The sequence below is a fragment of the Ammospiza caudacuta genome, chromosome 1 (assembly GCF_027887145.1).
Source record: "Ammospiza caudacuta isolate bAmmCau1 chromosome 1, bAmmCau1.pri, whole genome shotgun sequence".
Lineage (NCBI taxonomy): Eukaryota > Metazoa > Chordata > Aves > Passeriformes > Passerellidae > Ammospiza > Ammospiza caudacuta.
The window spans coordinates 10,909,825-10,932,156 of record NC_080593.1 but is presented as its reverse complement, the minus strand read 5'-3'; the positions used below and the strand labels follow the sequence as shown (position 1 = coordinate 10,932,156).

At 38.7% G+C, this 22,332-nt stretch overlaps 1 protein-coding gene across 2 annotated transcripts in view; it reads left to right on the top strand.

Moving 5' to 3' along the window:
- Nucleotides 1-22,332, top strand: part of DIP2C (disco interacting protein 2 homolog C) — a 311,802-nt gene that overhangs the window by 188,095 nt on the left and 101,375 nt on the right. For both annotated transcript variants that reach the window (XM_058800262.1, XM_058800269.1), the window contains 5 exons: nt 6,911-7,036; nt 7,863-8,072; nt 14,147-14,278; nt 15,644-15,763; nt 16,707-16,904. In XM_058800262.1, coding sequence (XP_058656245.1) covers nt 6,911-7,036; nt 7,863-8,072; nt 14,147-14,278; nt 15,644-15,763; nt 16,707-16,904 — 786 coding nt within the window. The remainder of the gene's footprint in view (nt 1-6,910; nt 7,037-7,862; nt 8,073-14,146; nt 14,279-15,643; nt 15,764-16,706; nt 16,905-22,332) is intronic.

Genomic DNA, 22,332 nt, shown 5'->3' with positions numbered 1-22,332 from the left:
TAGGTCTGTGTTACCCCCAGTTGTGTCATCCATCATGTTACCAGGAATTGGCTGCTAATGCAGAGGAATAAAGATTGTTTCCAATGGCTAGCTCAAAACAAAACAAAAAAAAAGACAGAAAGAGTTCGGGGGAGAGGAATGAGAATTGGAATTACATGAGCCAAAAGGAAGAAACAGAAGAGATGGATGGATTCAGATCACAACTAGGTTTGTCTCCAGGCAGTTTTATTCTTTCAGGAGCACATTCCCTGAAAGGAGGGATGGAAGTGGTACCCTTACCTCACAACAGGCAAGCCAGGCTGCAGAAGATGGTAGGGACTCTGTTAGGTAATTCTGCATCTGTACAGAAAAAAAAATTAAGCAACAGCTTGTTTTTTCATATTTGTGTTTCTTAAACTGCTGGTGATTGCATATGAAGGCTTTATAAATCCTGAGAAATTGAAAACATGAGCAAAACTAGAAGAAGGAATATATTTCATCAGAAAAAGAGGCAGAAACAGATTCTAAAATCTTGATTCTTGCAATGCACAACTCCTGTCTACAGCCAGTTTAATTTCTTGTCTCAAAAAGAGACAGGGCTGTGTGGTAAATGAGATGCAGGAGAACTGCTTGACACACAATGGCAAGACCTGATTTAAGTACAAAAAAAGATAATGTTGTTCTTTTGTGTGCTGAGGCATTTTATGCAAGGGCTGTGAGGAACAGTTTTATAATGTGGAATTTTTAAATGCAGCTGTTGCTGGCCGTGGGAGGAGCACCCTGTTCTGTGATCTGTGCAGAGCTCATACCCAGATCCCTGATCTCTGAGGAGGCGATGCTTTGCTTTCAGTGTTTTGAGTGTTTGACATGCCTATGGAGCAAATGCAGCTAATATTGAATAAAGGAAGCTGCTGAGGCAAATTAAACTTATGTAGGAAAAAAAACCCTAATAAGCCCTCCACCTTGAGGAAGAATGCAACTGTAATTTGTTGAATAGGTTTTTGTTCTTTTAAAATAGAAGATCTAAAGAAAAAAGAGCAAGTTCATTTTATAAAAGCTGCACAAGTCTTTAGGAGGACGAGGAATTTGCAGCATATTTCAAATGTCTCAGTTGCAGTTCAGAGCTTTAAAGGGCTCTGTCTCTGGCCCAAGTAAGGAATGGGGCATCCCTGTCCATGGGCGGAAGGGGTAGGGTGAGTCAGAATTATGCTCCATGCCAAATGAAAATGCATTCTTTGGAAGAGTGCTCTTCTAGCAGCTGTAGAGAGACATGAAATGCTGCAGCAGGGCTCCACATGTGAAGCAGGAAATGGCTGGCCTTGTTCATCACACAACAATTGGTTTTTGCTTCAGGAAAAGAAGACTGATTTGCTTGTGGAGACAGCTGAGCCTAAAAGGATCATACATACTGTCTTCCCTAAAGGAAATGAGTAGGAGAGGGCAGCTTGTCATAGAGGGAAGTCTCCACTTGTTCTAAGTATGCATGTATTTGTGCAAGGAGGAGAGAAAGTATGTTCCCCAAAAAAGGCTTAATGAGAAGTTCCAAAGATATTTATATTATCCCAGAGCCAGATAAAACCATCCAGCTCAGCTTCTGACTAAATAAAAATTTGTAGTGTTCCCCCCAAAAAAGATTTCAGGACAGCATATGGAGTAAATGGTTAAAGAACACTGTGAACAAGGAGTCAAAAGTATCAGCAGTATGAAATAATTGTGTTTATAGTGTTAATTTCTGTATTACTATTTCTGGGCATTACTATTTGACTTTGACCAGTGCCCACCTATCAGCAGTGAACCCTGCTCTGTCCCTATCTCCTGTCACTCAGTCACCCCATTTGGGGAGGGTGTCCATAGCAAGCTGTGTCTGTGCAGTAATGTCTGTTTTAGTGGGGTTGGCTTTTTTCTGTAAGCCTTTCCAGTCAGGCCAGGAGCGCACCATTGTGCCAAGTTATGAGATAAACCAGATGAAAAGAGTGACTGCACTCAGCAGACACCTCCTAGGAAAGCTGGGCAATCCATCCTGCTGATGGCATGAGGAATTTGCAGCAGTGCAGAGTTTCTGCTATGGAGCTCGTTGGCCAAAGCCATAGGTCATCACTCTGGAAGTCTGCACTTGCAGACCCTTATTCTCTGTACCAGTTTTAATTTCTCTGCCCTTGGTTTTGAGACCTCATCTCTTGTATAATAACAGATCATTAGCTCTTTGAAAGGAAACTTTCTTTCTACCACCTGCTTGTTTTTACAGTTCCACTTCCTTTCTCTTTCACTTACTGACTTTATTCCCAAAAGTATGGTTGCCCTTTCTGTCCTGTCATAGAAAGTAAAGGAAGAGAATAAACAAGTAAAAATACTTGAATGCAACAGGGAGAAGGCTGGGGACAGAGCTGTTGCGTCTGCAGTTTGCAGCCCATAAGAAATATGTCAGGTTGAATCCTGAACACCAGGTTGATTGGTGTTAAGCAACGAGCACAAGTTAAAAAGTGAACTTTCCCAAGCTTGGTGCTTTGCTCTTTCCCATTTATTAATTCTTTGAGTACAAACACACAAATTAGATTCAATGTGTGGTTGGCCAAGCTAAAACAGTGGAGAACCACTGTGCCTTACTTCCCACTACTGTAGACAGAGGTAATGATATTTTACTCTATGCTCTAGATTTTCTGTTAAGACATTCTTGTGGAAAAAGCCAGGTGGGAAGAGTATAAAATGATTTCTTTATCTATAGGAGAGCTTTGAAGGGTCAGGATCTGGAGTAATTTTATCAGCTATAACAGTGTAGTTAGAATGTCACATGAAAGAGCATTTCACCTAAAAGCATGATTTTTCCACTTAGAAATAGCCTTCCACTCAGAAGGCTTGAGTGCAATTACATCAAGGTATATTTCTGTTTGAAACTCTATCAGAAGTTTATAGTAGGTAAGAAATTACAGCAAGCAATACTATAAAGAAGACAGAAGAAGTGTTCTTTTAATGATTTTCTTTTTAATGCAGGCATTTCTGTGTGTTGTTTCTAGACCAAGTTTTCATACTTGAACAATTTTTTCAGAAAAATTAATGAGAAAACTGTATTTCATAGCAATACTCAATGACAGTATGAGTTCAGTTAGTTTGAGTATGCCAGGGTAGATTGAGAAGGAATTCAGATGCTTTTATCAGATGTGCAAGACAGGGGCATCATCCTACCAGAGATGGTTTGAAATTCTAATGTGATGTTCCTGCTGATGCTGTGTGTGATATGTGGAGAGTAAAAACTGCTTTGTGGTGATGGAATTTGTGGTGATAGCAGTTTCCTGTCCCAAAGGAACTTGGATATGTCTTCTTACTTTGTCCCAATGTGCATCTCAAATGTGATTTCCTTTCTTTGGAGAACAAGGAGCATCCAGTTCCTGTTGTGTAGATTCCTGTTGCAAGTCTCCTTGTATTTTTTCAGTAGCTGTTAGGGACAGCTTTGAGGAAGCAGTGGATTACATACAATAGGATGGACACCATGGCTCATCTTTGACCCAGGTAAAAGGAAAGAGCTACCACACTCTGTTCATATTCATGAGAAGCAAATTAGCAGGGATACGGGTGATGATTGTATGTTTCAACTTGGATTTAAATCCATGCTTCATGAAAGTACAGTAAGAGATTATTAGTTGCATTTTGGTTAATATTCCTTGTGCTACATAAGCAAAGTTGGTTTGTAGACCAGAAAAGTAAAGCTAAAACCTAGGGAAAAGCAAAGTATGTGTATGAAAAGTGCATATCTAAAGCTGATATTTGTTGGGAGCAAACCTTCTTACTGTTTCTGTCTTGCTGTGGTTACAGGATAGATATTGTAACCCATGAGTTGCTCTCAAATGTAATTCTGAAGTATCAGTCTGGCTTTCCCTCTGATTTCTGATTTCTCAATATTTGGGTCTTGAGGCATGAAGGGCTTGAAGGCTGCTCATAGCTTAACCAAGTCCCCCTCTGTACAAGGGTGTCCAGACAGGTTAAGAGCATCTTCAGAACCCACCAAAGGCTTTCATTCAAAAGGAAGAACTTACATCCTATATCAACTGTTATTCATTCTTTACCCAATCCTTAGTCATTCTTTATATGCCTAGAGAAACTTTGTTTAGCCAAGAGTTTTATTCCTGAGAGAAAATATTGTGAGAAGATTCTTCACCCAAGCTTGACTGTTTATGCTGCATTTTATTCCTCTCACCCTAAAATTACCCTGTAAACTCTTGTTGATGCTCCCTGGACCATCTCTGGATTATGTATCCTCAGCATTTTCTAGACATGTGTCCCAGGGTTTTTTGGTAGCCTCCATAATCTGAGTTATGCCTTCTAAATATTTGAGCTTGCAGGCTGGGCTGGGAGCAGGTGTGTATGTTCCTTCTGCCCAGTCAGCTTCCCTCTTGTTTATTCAGAGTTTCTTGTCTTTGACATTGTTTTGCTTTCCTGTGAGGTTTTGGGTTTGGGTTTTTTTAGCTATCTATAGTGTGGTTTATTCCATGATAGCCCATTACAAATAAACACATCAAGAATGTGCCTTATTAGGAAAACAATTCAATTCCTGGACTCCTGTGGACTCATTTCAAAATTAAAATCCTGCAGAGTGTTTTTAATTAAGCTGACGAGTCTACCTTCTTATATCAAAACAGCATCAAAAAGGAAATCAAAGAATTCACAAGTTCTGATTCAGCATCCAGCTGTCACTAAGCATTTTAATGATTTTCTGTCAGCTGTCCTCCTTTAAAAATTTTTGGCAGAATTTCTTCTCCCTCCTGACACAGTTAAAACACAATTCTATGTACAATAATATACAAATAGTCCATCTCTGTGTTGATCAGCAAAATTTATTTTCTTCCAAATTTTTTTTCCAAAAAATACTATAGTGTTGGTTTGTTGAGATTTTTAAAGGGAAAACTCTTTTTTTTTTTTTTTTTTTTTACTTCTTGATATCTAATTGCTGTGCTTTGAAGGAAAATCAAGATTTTTCCCTCTTTAACAGATAAGAAACTGTTAGGGAGCATGTTCAGTCCTGTGTACCTTATTGACATTGGTGTGAAGTGAGCAGGTAGGAATTTATCTTGGGGTCATGCTGTTAGGTAAGACTTACATTCTTTATTTTCATAGTGTGATACTTTTCCCATATATTTTCTGATACTTTTCACATTAACTTTTCATCAGTTTTTAATTATAAGAAATACCTTAAACTTTCTGCTTAAAAATAATGACTTGACAGGAGAGAAATTGTCCTCTGTGTTGATGATAGCATTGGTTCTTCCTTCATTTTGGTCCATCATCCCCATGGCTCTTTTATCTTTTGAGAACAGTTTCTCAGCTTTGCAGTTTGCTTTTCTTTGCTGATATTCTCATCCTCTTCATGATTTAAAACAAAAGAAAGCAACTCACAGAAGCAGCTGGTAATTGTGCCTTTTTTTACTCTTCCCTGTTGTACTTCTACTGAGAGGTGCTTAAACCCTGGCAGAAAATAGGAAACACCATTATTGGAAATGAGACACTGCAGCTTATCAGCAGCTTATCATCCAATGCTTCTAGTCATCCTTCCAGGCTGTTACTCACAAATTACATAAATGTGACTCAACCAACGCTTCTTTAAATAAGGAAATATATATATATATATATATATATATATATACACACACATATACACACACATATACACACACACATATATATAGATACTCTTCTCTTTCCTGTTGCTGTTCTTGGGGCACATTGCCTGTTCAGAGCTGCCACCACATCCATACAGGACAAGGATAATGACAGTGTGCTGCCAACCCAGCCTGTGAGGGGGGGTCTTCCAGGAGATGCAGCAGCAGCAGAAGTGGGATCACTTTGGATTAGACCTGATTCACTGTGCTGCTGATCCACAAATGGGAACAACTAAACCCTGCACACGAATTGCTGTATTTTCTACAGCTGACCAGTGTCAGCTGGTTAAAAGGCAAGATATCAGATGGTGTGGCAACTTCTTTGCCCACAAGGAACTCCTGTTGGCTGCCATGTCTTTTGCATACACTCACCTCATGTGAATATGTGTCCCAATTCCACTGAAATATGCAGACAAACAGTGCAAGGTAGTAAAGTAAAGGCAGACTTGTTTCAATATGTAGTTATGGTAGTAATTAAAGAATGGTGCTTAAAACAAAGTCATTATCAAAAAGTTACTCACATCTTTTAGACATGATAAATGGACTTTTTCAAACTCTGGCAGGCAGGCAGCTATAAATCCATGGGAGAGGTAGAGAAGCTGTTCACCTCCCCAAGGAGAAGGGATCTGTGGGGTACTGTGGAGTGTGCTGGTATGAGCTGTGTGCAGCACCTGCCTGCAAAGCACCACATCTGTGCTCAGGGTGTTTTTTCCTCATTCCACCTCAGGCCAGCCCTACATAGTACTTATTTTTCTGTGAATAATGCCAAGTGACAGTGGCAGGAGAAGGATTTGGGAATGAGGGACCTGTTGCCATTTCTGTTGTGGCATTTTACATACCTTTTACCCTTCAATAAAATGTTCTTGTTCACTTTGTGTGAGTTATCTGTAAATTGGAAACCTTATCCATTTAAAAAATGGGCTCTGTTAATACACCAAAGTTCCACTGAAAACAGCAATGGTCACTGAAGTAGCAGCTCCAGGTTAAATAAAGGTTTGCCCTGGGGAAGTGATGTTCCTGCTCTTCAAATACTGCAGCACTGTTCTGGGAATATCATACAGCTCAAAGGGTTTGTTTGTTAGTACAGCACTTTTCACTGTGGCTGCTTTTTGTGCAGAGGAGAACTCCAGCAGTTGCTCTGAGATGCTGTGTGTTCCTGGGCTCCCGTCACGGGATGTGCCCTGTCAGCCCAGCTGGCACAGGCACAGGCTGTGCCAGGTCTGCTGGATGCAGAGAGCAGCTCCTTCCTGTCTGACTCTGGCTTCACTCGTCTTTCCTTGCAGATGTCCACACAGAAGCAGTGCAGGCAGCCCTTGCTAAGCATAAAGAAAGGAAAATGGCAGTGCCCATGCCCTCAAAGCGACGTTCATTGGTGGTGCAAACATCAATGGATGCCTACACACCTCCAGGTGAGTATCTCTCTGTTTTTATGTGAATTTTAAAAGTGTTTCTTTGTGCTGCTATGAACTGCTAATCTGTCAGCATAGACAGTAATGGAAATGTCATTTGATGCCCACTGAGCTTAACTGAGGTGTGTTTGAAGAGAAGGTGAACTGAGTAGTGGAAAAGTCAATGGGGACAGTTCACATGACTACTTTGCCCTTAGTGATACCTTAGATGGCACTGGTCCTTTTGGGCTGACAAGGACCTAAATATGGCCAGCTTGTCATATTTTACAGTAGTCTGATTTCCTTCCACTTTTCTGGTTTATTCCCTAACAATGTAATGTAACATTATCTTAACAATTAGTTGTGCCATTCCTTTTGAAGTTTATCTGCTTTTTTATCCGCTAGACTGTGAAAACACCCCACATCTCATGCTTCTCATACTCACTGAATCTGGCTGAGACTCCCATTTCACTGAGGATTGGACTTTGTACAATTGGAAAAGTGTCTCACAGATTTGTGGAGTGAGCTTGGGAAAGTTTTTTAAATACTGTCTGCTGGCCGGAGATCTTCAGAAGATTCTGTTTAACACTATAAAGGAAGACTTTAATTTTAATTTTTTTTTTTGGTACAATAATACACAGGCCATGACCTGAGAGCAGGAGAGGTGCACAGTTAGCAGCTGACTTAGGTTCAGTGCTTTCAGTGCTGCACTTTTCTCATTATGTTTGCCTGCCTTCCTGAGATTTTCTTCATGGCACTTTCCTGAAATTTTTGGTATGAATATGAGTTATTTCTATTAAGAAACCCCCAAAGCACTGCAAGCTAACAAGCTGTTTTTACTTACTAGATACTTCTTCTGGTTCAGAAGACGAAGGCTCCGTCCAGGGTGACTCCCAGGGAACTCCCACCTCCAGCCAGGGGAGCATAAACATGGAACATTGGATCAGTCAGGCGATCCATGGCTCTACCACATCAACCACTTCCTCCTCCTCCACACAAAGTGGAGGCAGTGGTGCTGCACACAGACTAGCTGATGTTATGGCTCAAACGCATATAGGTCAGTATACAGGTGTGTGGAGTGTGTCCAGTTTAACATGAATTTTGACTCTCACATTCAGCTGATGCTGCTATGTGAAATCTAACAAAAGTCTTTCCTGTGTTTCTAGTTTGCTTTTTAATATTTATATATATTACATGGAGAGATAGTCCTACTTTCCTATTTCAGGAGGGGGGAAAAAGGCAGTTTAGATTTGGGGGTTAGCTTATGTTGTGGCAAATAGGGTCTAGCTGTTGGTTACCAAATACCTTAAAATGTAGAGTTGCATGACTTCCATTACTTAGCACTATAAAGGTCTCGGTAGGATTCATCAGTAAGGAAAATCAGTGCATGCATCATTAGGGATTGCTTGCATATGAGTTTTCCCCACTGCTGCACCACTTTAATTACATAGCTTGAGTGATTTTTGATAATTCTGTTAACAGTAGTCCTCTCAAACATATTTTTTCTGCACTTAATTGAATTTAGAATACTTGAACTGGGATATCTAGTGATTGTACTCGGTGAGAGAGGCCATTATAGAGCTTCAGAGAAGGGAGCTGTTATTATAAATATCTTGTTTATTTCCTATATAAAGATGCTAGGAAGTCAAAGCTTTCTTTCCATTAGGGCTAAGCTTCACAGACATTATTTCTGAATATTGGGCCATTGACACTGGTCTTTATTAACATGAGGCAGCTGTTTGACTGGATATGTGGAAAGCAAGGCTTGGTTTCCATTCACTCTTCAGATGCTTATCATACAAGGCCTTTGCTTTGTGTATGTTCTTGCTGGGGTATGTATTTTAGACTCTCACTGAAAACCTGTTGCAGTCTTTGTTGGAACAGATAAAGCAACCTTACTACAGTGTTACTACAGTTGCGTGTGACTGTTCTTCAGCTGACATTTCCTTTTCAAGTACATGTCATGAGATACATGAAAGCATCAGCAGTGTTCATGATTTTATGTGCTGGAAAGGGAGTACATATCCCCTGGGTTTTGCTATGAGTACAGCTTGATGTAACACCTGTATTTTCAGTAATCCTCCCATCACGATCCAGAATGGCTGAATTGCAGTCAGGGGAAGAGCTTGTATTGTATTCATAAATTCATGCTAAGTGAATGCTTAGAACCTTGTTTTAGAAACACATACATTGGGAACACATTAATCATTGCATTTGATTATTTTCTATGACTTCATCCTGAAATGCTACAGGAAATTATAGCATAGAGAATTAAATTTATCCAAACTCTGAAAGGTTGCATTACTCATACACAAAGTCTTAATGTGTCTTTAAATATAGCTTCTTTATAATTTGACATTTTAGTAATTTTAAATCTGGCACAGTAAGTCTTTTATAATCACTGAGTTTGTGGTAAATAATACAGCATTTATGGAGCTAAATTAAGATGGCACTATTCTGTAGAAGAGGGAAACTACTGTTTCTTATGTATACATGTTTTATTGTGCCTTGTTGACTAGAAAGATCTTGCCTTTGAAGGAAGCCGTTGAGCTTACCTCAGTGTATGCATGTTTTCATTCATTCTGACAATAAGATACCTTAAATTGCATCTCTTCTTGGACACTAATTGAGCTGTAGTAATGTAAATGTCATTGGGGCACAAAATCTGATTGATGAGACTGGGATCTTGTGGTTGCTAAAATCACTGGAAATGTAAGAGCAGCTGCACAGTTATAACTGTAATATGTATTTCTTCATGGGTGAGCTGCATTCTTTAAGAATTTGAAATTAAATTGTTATTTTGTTTTGTTCCTATCCAAGAAGGTAGATTATGCATTAAATGTATTCTAAGAGGTGATAGGTTTGAAGTAACCCTACAGAAAGCCTGACTCTTTCCAAGGCAGTGGGCCAGTGATGGTAGATGAATAATAATCTTTGGTAGGAGAGAAGAGTAATCCTGTTCCTTAAGGCTCCTCAGCTATCAGAGCCAGTTTGTTCTTGGTCACAAAGAACATGTGTTACCATGCCTTGATGTTTGTTTGGTCCAGGAGTTGTTCTCCAGAGACAGACCAGCTTGCAAGAGAGGAATCAACTGTGTTTATGTAAGGCCATACTCTGAAGGTGCCAATTTTAATTAATACAAATTCAAGGTGCGACGGGAAGGACCTTAATGATAACCCAAAAAAGCCCTCCATTCTGATGTCCACTAGGATTTTACCTCCTGAGTGCATCACAGAGTAAAAGGGAGATATTTTTCCAATTTAAGTGTACTAATGCAGTTCTGAAAAGAGATTTGATAAAAAGCTTTGGCTATAATATAATCAGAGTTATCTTTGTGAATAGTTTGGATAATTTGCATAAGCTATTATATTATTTTAATGTTATATTGTTCATTTAATTTGACTGCTGCTGCTTTGTTGTGGCCAGAGTTCTAGTTTGGGATAGATATCATTTAAATATTTATTCACAGCTTTAAGATGCTCAGGGGTCTGCATTAACCTACAGGCAAAGTCTTTGGTTTGGCATAGGTGTGTTCACAGCTGTGTTCAGTAATTCTTGAATTTAGAGGTCAAACCAGTGAAATCTGTTAAAAATATCTGATATTTTGACCCTTCTTGAGGTCAGTATTGTGCAGATTTCTAAGATCTTCAAGGTTTTGTTTGTTGGTATTACATGGTTTGGATTTCTGTGAATATAAAAATCGGGGACAGAAAGCCCACCCCAAAGCTCACAAAGGTCATGTGGTGAAAATTACACAATGCTTGCCTATCATTGTAAATCTATATAAAGTTAATAATCTCACTTCAAAGTTTTGATCCTATAGGTGCATTTAATATTTCTTTTATATGCTTCAAATATGTTTCTGTTTGAAAATCAAAGGCTTCTATCCACACTAAAGGCTACATAGATTGCTAATCAAATAAATATAAAACCATGTGCCATAAGCATGGCTGATAGTTTTCAGACAGCTTGGAAATTCTTGTGCTCTGAGGGGGAATGTTAACTTATACAGGAGACTAAAATACAATCTGTCACCTGGATATCAATACAAGAAAAACCCAGCTAATGGAAAGATCTGACTCTGGATTTCCCTTCCCTGACAACCAGAAGAGCCAGTTTATTTGGGAGTAAAAGCTGCATTTTCTTCAAGTACAGTGTTCCAGGAATGCTTTTTGAGTTCCTGGAGACTTTTCAAGTACCTGGTGCTTATGTGAGCTTCCAAACCTGCACTGAAAGTATTCCTGCACTCCTTTGCTTCTCCTCAGACGTGGGGCTTTGTCAGTGCTCTATCCCTCCATGAATGTGTTCTGCTTTTTTGGACCTTTCTGATCTTCATGAAATGGGGTAAATGATATTGCTCCAGTGGCAGAAATGAAGAGAGCCTTAACTGGAAACAGCTGTTCTGTCTGTGATCTCCTAATGCAAGGATATTGGAAGAGATGGGAATAGGAGGTGATGCAAATATGGATGTTTGATGGAGGAAGTGCTTTGAAGTCATGCAGCTGTCAGTTTCTACTTTTTAGTGAACAGATGTGTCAGGGTCATGATTCTTAATGAAACCTCCAACAATTCTTCAAGTTACCTGACACAAGACCAAAAAACTCTCTACAGATTGTGTCCATAGCCAAAGGTTGGATTGACTGTTCTATACAAAAAATAAGGGTACATTTCACATAACATAACAATTATCTTTTTCTTTAGAAGTCATTCAGACCAAATGTTTGTATGATTTTCATTTCTCCAAGCCTGACTCTGGGATGCTAGCTGACCAAAGATTTGTAAATCTAATGGATGAAACTTAGCACTGTAGATGGTGCCATGATAAAACATCTGCTAAGCAGATACTATAAAGGAACACATCAAGACAAACCTCAGTATTCCTTTTCTTATTCCTTTTCTTCAAGATAAAAGTAAATAGCAACTGGGCAGCCAGGGCATGAGAACTCCTTGACTGAGCCATGGTGGCAACCTTGGGAAGAGAGTTTCTTTTAGGCCACTTCAAGTGCAAGTGCTGTTTGTTCAGAAGGAAGGCATTTTACAAAAGAGCAGGACTCTTGTTATGTCCTTTCCCCCTGCTCAGCACCATGTGTAACAAAGAAGAATTTGGTTTTAGGCACAGAGTTCTGAAGGGAGAGCATCCCTGCTCATGTATCTTCTGCCCCATGCATTAAAAAAAAAAAATAAAAATTAGTCTTTAACTCCTCTTCAAAAGGAGCCTTCTAAAGTCTGAAAGATGGGAATACTTCACTGGAAAGATGTAAGCAAATACAGCTCACTTTAAAAATACTTTCTCATGTTACTAATAGCTGACTAAGTACAATTATTTTCTTAGTCATGATCCCCCATATGCATTGTAAAACTGCATTATAAGTAAAGAGAAAAATATAATCATCAGCATTTTTTAATTGACTCAGTTATTGAGTAATACAATCACGATCTATAAAAAGCTCTTGCCACTTAACAGGAAAGGGCAAAAAATTGTGCTGAGTCTAAAACAGTTGATAATGACAAGAAATTAAGACCTTAAATGAAGACATTATTCAAGCAACTACCAGCATAAACTTCAATCTACTGTACTTCAGTTGGTCACATAGCACAATGTAAGGTGTTTATTTCAGTAAAATTTTAACAATGGATGTGATCAGAAGCAAAAGCTCCAACTGGACACTTGTAGAACACAAGATGTTTTTGGGTTGCTCAATAAAAGCCATTTCATGTCTTCCTCAATGAGATACTATGATTGGGTGATAGAACTGAACCCTTATGATGTTCATGAATATACACATTAAATAACAGCTGCAGGAGTGAATGTCATGTCTTAAATCTGCATTATGATTGTCTGTCAAATGCTACCTTTAAATGAGAGGCATGCAAAATAAGCATCTATGAGCATCCTTTTCTGGTATGTGTAGCAAAAAAATTAGTTTTCTGTGTTGATGGTGCATAAATTTGGGATTAAATGCAAAAGAATCAAAGTGCTTCAAAGTTCAAAACTCATAAAAATGAAAGTGCTTTAAAATTATGTTTGAGATTAAATTTACTGTAGAAGTTGGTGTTCTAGTGCTTACAGCTTAAAGTTTAGTAAGAAGCACATCTTGAAAACAGTATTGGAACACGATGACATTTTTCCAGAATTTTTGTATTTTGAAAGATTCTTAGCGTATTGTTAAATAGAATACATTTCTCTTCACTTTCATGGCAGCAGAGTGAAGACCTGCCTTCTCTTGTAACTTAGAGGCTGCTGGGGATCATTTATGTCAATTGAAAGAAAAGTTGTTATTTGCTTGTGGCGTTTATCTCCATCTAATCTAATGTGGATAAAAACCTGCAAAAAATTTATGGGACAATCTATAGAAATAGCATAAATATGTAGAAAATACAGATTCAGACTTGAAAACACGGGAAGATGAACTGTGGTAGCATACTGAGTTATCAGGCCATGGAAGAGAAAGATTATCTCTGTGGAATTGTTCAGCAGTGCTGGCATGAGTCAGACCAAATCGTGTTTGCCCTCTGGAAGGCAAGGCTTTGTTATGCGGAAGAATTGAAATATCTCTGTCTAAAAATAGTAGACAAGCAAGTGTCCGTGAAGAATGCAAAGTTCATGTTTCTTTACATTTTATTTTTTGCCTCTGGTCTCCAAACCTGCTATGATTGACTTTTTTCCTTTCCTAACTAAAACTGACATAGTCAAAATACAGAGGTTATAAAAGTGATATGCATTGGCTCCTGCAAATGATTGACAACATGCTGTGCTCTTTTTACTTAGAAAAACTAACACAGTAATCCATGAGAAGTGTATTTGTCTGGGTCTTTTCTATTTGCAGACGTCCACAAGCTTTAAGTAAAATCAGATGTCAGTGGAGAACTTACAACCTAATTGTATAATTCTTTTAGCCTATTGGTTGTGTGATTGCAGATATACAGCCTTGTTTTAATCAGTGCAAATTTTATTTATGGAAATTATACTACACATTATAGTTTAGTATAATAATTTTGTGCATTAATTTTAACACCTGTTCATGTGCTGGGGGAAAAAAACCTCAAATGGTCTCCTTTCCTCTGCCTTTTGCTTTTCTGCCCTTTGACATTAGAGGTACACGGTTAAACCTTTTAACTTACTTTTCACAGAAAATCATTCTGCCCCTCCAGATGTTACCACTTACACCTCAGAGCACTCAATACAAGTAGAAAGACCACAAGGATCAACGGCACGGGTGGCACCAAAGTATGGCAATGCTGAGCTTATGGAGACTGGTGATGGTATGTCCCAAAACTGAACTGGGGTTTTTTTGAGTATCCTGACCTTTTTAGTGGTTACTGTATGCATCTGCTCTTGGTTTTTGGGTGTTTTTCATGGTTTTCTTCCCGGGCACTTTTCACTTATAAACACAAAGTTGCAGCACCTTTACAGTTCTAAAATAAGCTGATATCAATGAAGATAACATAGAGAAATATTTCTTAATCAGTGGAGTTGACTCCCCATAGAAACTGTTTGGTAAAAACCCCCAGAGAATCTCTTTAGATTTGCCATTATCATGCTGCCTGGTTACAGCTAGTCTGTTTATTTTAAATGACAAAGAATGTGAGATCCTAGCATGGCTGCATCTTGAAAATTGACATGTTTGAAATTTTATTCTCTAATGTTTTGTTAGTTTGGTTTTTTGGCTTTTTTTTTTTTTTAACAGTTATTTGTAAACCCTTCCTTATTTAGTGCTCCTCTTTTCTAAAACTTACCAAACAATATTTCAGCACAGCATAGAATTATTGACCAAGTGCAGTCTATCTAAATTTAGTAGCTTCAGCTCTAAACACCACTTGGTAAAAGATTTGGAGCCAACCTTATGGACGGTAAGAAGTTGAAATTCCTGCAATGCGGTGACAGAAAGCTATTAGTTCAGGAACAGATGATGTGCACATTGGAGAGGTTTTGCACTCAACTAGAGAAAAGGTAGGGAGAGGTGATTGATGGGACTATTTTATAAAAATGCCCCTTGCCCCAGGCTGCTGCTCAGAGCTATGTGTTCCAAAGTGCTGTATGGGCAAGCAGCTCCCTTTGGAGATTGCTGGCTGGTGGGATTGGCTGCAGGGATGTTCAGAGAATACAGGGGCATGCTGAAGTAATACAAAGACATGAACCATATTTTAGATGGATGCTGGACAGATGTCCCCTGCAGTGTCAAAATAACTCAGAATAAATGATGGGGCAGAGCCTATGACCCACACTCTTCACTAGGCTGCGGTCTAGTCAATCAGTGTTGGTATGGCCATTGATCATGGGGAGGGCCAGTCCAGTTTTCTCACTGACCATTGCTGAGGCAGTACTCTCAGGGTACTGAATTTTGCTGTAGGGACATTTTTCCCACTGTACTTCTCTCCCTCAGTCTGTGTGCTGCTTCCTCTCTAATTTTGCAACCTTGCTCTGACATTACTGTATTGGTTTTATTTACATTAGGTGTCACTGTTCCTTTTTGCTTGCGTGTTTTGATGTTAAACACTTGAGTCACAGTATGGCATGAAACTGTAGTTGTGGTGGCCTTGCAGTCCTAGACCTTTCCTCACCCCCCTGATGTCTGGTGGGTGCAGCACAGCCACTGACTGAAGTCTCCATTGATCCCTGTCCTGCAGGAGTGCCAGTGAGCAGCAGAGTGTCAGCAAAGATCCAGCAGCTGGTCAATACCCTCAAACGGCCCAAACGACCGCCATTACGGGAGTTCTTTGTAGATGACTTTGAGGAATTGTTAGAAGGTAAAATTACCATTTTTCAAAAGGTTTGGGGATCACTTATTAAAACTCTGTAAAATGTTTGTCTCCTATGTTGACTTTATAGAAAGAGAAGTAAGCCCTTCCTGCACTGGCAAGTACCAAAAACCCAATGGTATTCAGTGGGAACTGCTGGCAGTAAGCTTGGACATAGTGCTATGGAGTCAAAAGTGTTTCTTGTCTGCTCAGCTCCTGGTTGTGCTTGCAAAGAAATGACAGAAGAGTGTGTAGGGAAGCTTTGCTTTGAGAGCATTCAGCTGTGGGTTACAGCCAGTGCTTTGGAACACCAATGAGAGAAAATATGTTAGTGAGGGAGCATGCTAAATGTTTTACAACATCCTTTGTGTAACAGTGAAGTATGAAAAATGAACTAAATGTAAGATAGAAACAAAGATAAAGCCAATAAATGGAACTTTTTAAAAAAAAAGACCAGCACTTTGAGAATTAGGATTCTTCAGGATGTGGAAATTTAAATAGTCTTCACAGGAATTTATAAGAAAACGTGTAACAGAACATGACTTAAATCAGTCTGTTACATGTTAAAGTACATTTTTGTCAGTAGCTCTGCAGTTCATCTCAATTCTGCTTTTTTATCCAGGAAAAAGTATGCTCCATCTCTCTTTAGGAATAAAGAAAGGTTTACTGTTTTGAAGATAAATATATGCATGCTGCCTCAGCAGTTTCTTTCCCTTCTTGTAGAACCAGTGTAAGAACAAGGACTTTTCATTCCTGAGGTGCATCAGTTGCTTGATCTGTGCTAAATTTAAAAGGAAATTATTCTGTTACATTTCTCTGTTGCTTTTCAATACCTTCTTACATGTCACTGTTTTCAGAACATTTTGCAAAGGTAACTTATTCTCTTGATTACACAGGTGTACACAAGGTATAGAATTTACATGATAACTGTATATCTTTTCATAATCATAAGTTCAACAGCCAGATCCAAACCAGCCAAAGCCAGAGGGCGCTCAGATGTTGGCCATGCGTGGGGAGCAGTTAGGAGTGGTTACAAACTGGCCCCCTTCCCTGGAAGCAGCCCTGCAGCGATGGGGAACCATCTCACCAAAGGCTCCTTGCCTAACCACTATGGATACCAATGGGAAACCGCTGTACATTCTCACTTACGGTGAGCACTCTTCGAACTGTTGGTGCTTTTATATATTCTCTATGGTGTGTGTAGTGAATGCGTGAATGTAGAGTGAAAAAAGCCTCATAATAATGCACCTGTTCCATTTGTGAGTAGGGTAAGACAGCTCTGAAGCTGTTGATGTCTGAGTACGGCTTGCTGAGATGTCACAGTATGATTTATTTCAGACAGAGGAAAAGAGCTGAGTAGATATACCCATGGAATAGCAGATTATAAATTAAACCCACCTTTTAAATAGAAATGTGTCCTAGGTCAGATTTTCCTGAAAGTTGATGTCCAAATCCATTGCCCTTGGATATCAGCCAGGCTTTGTTCTGCAAAAGCCTAACCTGATCTACAAAATTCATCAGCTTCCTGAAGAAGTTAATAGAATTTTTTTCCCCTTTTTTTACTGACATTGTAGTAAGTGTGATTTGAATTATTTCTCCTGATGGGTTAATTGTACAACTAGCAAATGTACCCCCTTGAAACAGATTTGCCAGGATATATTTTAGTGTGACCTTTGGTATGTTCATGTAGTTCAATACACACTGCTTGACAATGTATTGCAACCAAGAAAGGCCAAATAAAAATCAAAATAAGGATATCTCTGACAAATAACTCCCATATTGCTTCTGATTTTGAGATGTTCAGGGGACATTTGGGGGATGTTCAAAGGAATTATTATTAATAACTGTCAGATTTTGAAAGTGAGTTGGAACATATCTGTATGCTATTGAGATGGATATAAAAATTATTTTGCTTTTTTATTTCTACCTTCTCAGAGACTTGGATTTCTGTGCAGAGAATGTTGTTACATGCTCTGATATAGAGGTCTGTCTGTTTTGTTCAGTGCTGAACATTCATTTCCATTCAGGAATCAGACCCAGATGTCTCTGGCCAAAAAGTTCTCTGCCACAAGTTAGGCACTGCAAATACAGTTAAAGGCTTTTAAAGCATAAGAGAACCTTTGCAGCTGAGGGTCATGCATGAAACATTTTCCCTTCAGGTGCTTCAGAGTTAAAAATTGACTTAATTTTAGGGGCAAACATACTATTCACCATTGATGAATGTTTTTCTTCCTTAAGGACATTTACTGGAAACTAGGGAAGAATTTTAAAGTTTGCAATTACATGTTTGCAGAAGTCATGTCATCCACTGAATGCTTTAAATAAATTGGACAGGAAAGGAAATTAAGCTATTACTGAGAATCAGACCATTTTTCTGAATTTGGGATTCTGTCCAGAGAGTCTGAGCATATGTCCCACTTTGCCTGAGGCTGTAGGGTGAGCAAATCAGCCCAAGGAACATATCTGCATGGCTCATGGAGCCACCTAGCCTGCTTCTCTGTTCTAAAATAACTCTTTCCTCTTCTGCGTTGTCTGAATCTTGAGAAAAGTAAGACTAAAATTCGTGTTTTTTCACCTTTCATTTGGCAGCACTTTGGGATGTGGTTTTCCTGTTGCCTTTGAGTAGTTTCCTGAGGTCAGGAAAAAATCAGTTCTTTTTTTTTCTTTTTTTGTCTTGTTTTTATAGATAAAATAAATTGCAAACCAAAACATTTCATAATTTTGCCGAATTCTTCTCTGCTGGGTGCATTTAACACTGATATTTTTTTCATGGGAAATGTTAATTTACTATGCCATAGTAGTTTCCTTAAATGAAAACTACTTTGGAAATGTCATTAACAATACAGCCACCTGCCATTTCACTGGTGACTTTATGGATGATTTTGCTGTAGCTAGTCCACCTTCTGTGCCTGTCATTTTCTAGCAATTGCAGGCATGGCAGTTTATAACTTGAAAATTAATAGACATTAAAGCTTGAAATCATTAAAGACACTCCTACTCATGATTTTTTATCCTTGTGCATAGTTCCACTGGCCCTGGTAGTAATAAACTTTTGAAGGATGAGCTTAGCCACAATCCTGCCACATGGTATTACTGTGACGCTCAATTTCCTCATGTGCTTGCTATGATCAGGTAACTAAAATTTCAACTATAAGCCCTGATGATTTTCAGTAGCCTCTAGTGTGTATTCCACAGTTATTTAAAGAAATACCATTATGAATTTTCATATATTTCACAAATCTTCATGAATTATAAGAATAATTCTAATTTTCCAGAGTGTTGGTTTTTGAGATGTTGTCATCACTTGCACCTCCTCTTGAATATTTTACCCCTATTTACTCTCTCTGTTTTTTGCTTCAGTCTTTTCTCACACTCCCTTGTCATGGAAACCCTTTTCCTTTATCTTCCAGCTTTCCAGTTAAGAGGAAGCTTCTCCTTGATGTTTTTTGATTTCATTCTCAGTATCTTCTCCAGTTTTTTGTCTCTGCATGAGTGAGTTGCAGGTTTGCCTGCTTATCCCACACTTTTTTCCACCTTTCCAAGATGATTTCCAGGAGTGTCTCTGTAGCTATCAGCTAGATCAAGGCCCCTCTTGAGCAGCAGTCCTAATGCCCTTAGCACCAAGCATATTTACCTCCTTTTTTGTGGATTGTTGTAGACAATATTGCTTCCCATCCATCTTTGAGGCTGTAACTAGAGTGCCATACACAGCTCAGGTCTTTCTTTCTTTCTTTCTTTCTTTCTTTCTTTCTTTCTTTCTTTCTTTCTTTCTTTCTTTCTTTCTTTCTTTCTTTCTTTCTTTCTTTCTTTCTTTCTTTCTTTCTTTCTTTCTTTCTTTCTTTCTTTCTTTCTTTCTTTCTTTCTTTTCTTTCTTTCTCTCTTTCTCTCTCTTTCTCTCTTTCTTCTTCTTTCTCTCTTCTTTCTCTCTTTCTCTCTTTCTCTTTCTCTCTTTCTCTCTTTCTTTCTCTTTCTTTCTTTCTTTCTCTCTTTCTCTTCTTTCTCTCTCTCTTTCTTTCTCTCTTTCTCTCTTTCTCTCTTTCTTTCTTTCTCTCTTTCTCTCTCTCTTTCTTTCTCTCTTTCTCTCTTTCTCTCTTCTCTCTCTTTCTCTCTTTCTTTCTCTCTTTCTCTCTTTCTTTCTTTCTCTCTCTCTCTCTTTCTCTCTCTCTCTTTCTCTCTTTCTCTCTTCCTCTCTCTCTCTTTTTCTCTCTCTCTCTCTCTCTTTCTCTCTTTCCTTTTCTTTCTTTCTCAGCCATTCTGTGTCCAAACCTCACAGGTTATTTTAGGAGGAAATCTTTTCTAAGTGAGGCATTTTGCTGCATCTACTTGGTGAAACCTTGGTGACCTTGGTCTTGATTCTTACATCAGGCTCTCTCCTGGCCCTGACAAACACCGTGCTGGCCTCTTGCATCCATCCAGGATGCTTTCTTATTTTCCCTTGGTGGCTTTGCGTGCTGAAAAGGAGCTCTGAGAGCCCACAAAATTCTGCTTCTCCAAAGTCTTCCTCACAACTTCCCTTTGCTGTCCCTTGCAGGGGCACCTCTGAGGGCTCAGGACAGAGCCATGGCAGACAGAGCTGGGGCAGTGCTGCAGGGCCCACCTTGTGTGGTGCACTGGGATTTCTCCCCTGAGGGTGCTGATGAGGATTTGTGTTCCTGTGGCTTTGAGAGGGGAGTGCTCCAGGTTGGGAAGGGCTTCTAGACCAGAGGGGAACCAATTTAAAGTTGCACTTCCAGCTGTTGCTTAAAATCATTGCTGCCCTCCCATTTATCTTCAGGAGTTCATCAAATTTGTATTGCCTTGTATCTCCTGTCTTTTTCTGCATGTTTTTTGAGCTTCTTATATTCATAGCATGTCAGGACTGGCTTTTTCCACGTGTCTCAGATTACTTTAGATAGAATAAATGTATAACTGCACTTGCAGACTTGATCCTTTTTTTCAAGCAAGTGTTTGAAGCGTTTGCCTCAGTTCTTGAAGCTCTTCTCAATGCCCCAGTTGTAATCTTTATTTAATGTACTCAAAATTCTTAAATTCTTTCTAATGAATGAAACACTATGAATATCACTTATTTCTCAAATATTTTGTTCCTCTGGGAACTTGTTTAAGTGGAGAACATCTTAGTTAAGTTATTCTCAATCCCTTTATAAATCAAATCGCTGAATATGCATAAATTGAAATGTCTGAGATATGGGAAGGAAATATGTCTTTATCAGGTTTTATGAGAGTCTGAACTCTGACTAGAAAAGTAATGTGTACTTTGAGGAAAAGGAAGACAATTTCTGGCTTAAAGTTAATCAGAGTAGTGAGGCATTTGGTTTTGGTATTAATAATGAACTGCTTAGTGATTTCTTAGAGGAGAAATGTGAATAAAGGACAATTAAATCCTGTGTAGTTCTTATGATACCAGAACTACTTTTCTTACTTAAAATGGTTGTTCTAAAGAGAACCAGAACAGCTGGGAAAAAAGTAAAGTGTTGAAAGTAATTAATCAATAAACAAGTTTTGAGCTTTCTTTTTGTAACCATTGTTAAAAACAACAAAATAAGTACCAGTTAAATTTGTCTGATTCAAAGAATATAATTTCCTTTATCTTACACTATTTGTAATCAGATTTTTGAAACCATTTTCAGTAGCTCTGATGTAGTGTTTCCCACATCAGAGACCCCCAGAGACTTCAAGGCTCAGAAAAAAGAGCAGATGTGACTCTCTGGGCAGAGGACAGCTTCTTCCATTTGGATTCTGTGGAGAAGGAAATGCTTGGCAAATGGCATTTGTTTGGAAATGAATTGCTGATTTTAAAAGTAATTTTAAAGCAACTAAACATTTTGGGGCCAGAGGGATCCTGCCTCAGCAGAGGTGATGTTGCTCATACTGGAGATATCCTGGCATACCTTAAAGGCAGCAGCAGGCCAAAACCAGCCAACCCCAAGCCATTCTGCACCTGGTGTGCAATGTACACCCTTTCCTGACCTTTCTGTGAGAATGCCCCAGACCTGGAATTTCACAATTATCAGCAGCAGAGAGACAGATTCAAGATCCTTCTGACCAAGCAGCTGCATAACCAAACTGTCCTTACCTCTGAAATAACTCAGGTCTCACAGAAGTATGAATAGCCATGGTATAAATCCCCAGACAGATATTAATCTTATGATTGTTCAAGACTTTAAATCTTTATTTCTTTAATAAAAAACCTGAAAATTGCTGGATTATATAATTCAGACTTCAATATCAAGCACTGTTATAGCAAGATTGCTTCTATTCTGAGTGTGTCTGGAGTCCTTAATTCTCTGCAACAGAATATTTTTGTTCTTTTTCTCTGGATTTTTTTATCCCAAAAGACAACAACTTCATTTTCTGTTTAGGCTGGATGTAAAGAGTTCATGAAGAAAGGATTACCAGAGCAGTAAAGCTGCAACTATTATTTTGCAAAGCAAATTAAAAAGCCCTTTTACCTGCATAACATTAGGAAGTTTGCCATTTACCCTAGATTTAATGAATGCTCTTGTTTCTATTTAATACAAGGAATGTTGTACTGTGGTATTGAGAAAATGAATATTTGACAAAATTATTTGCAGTTAAAC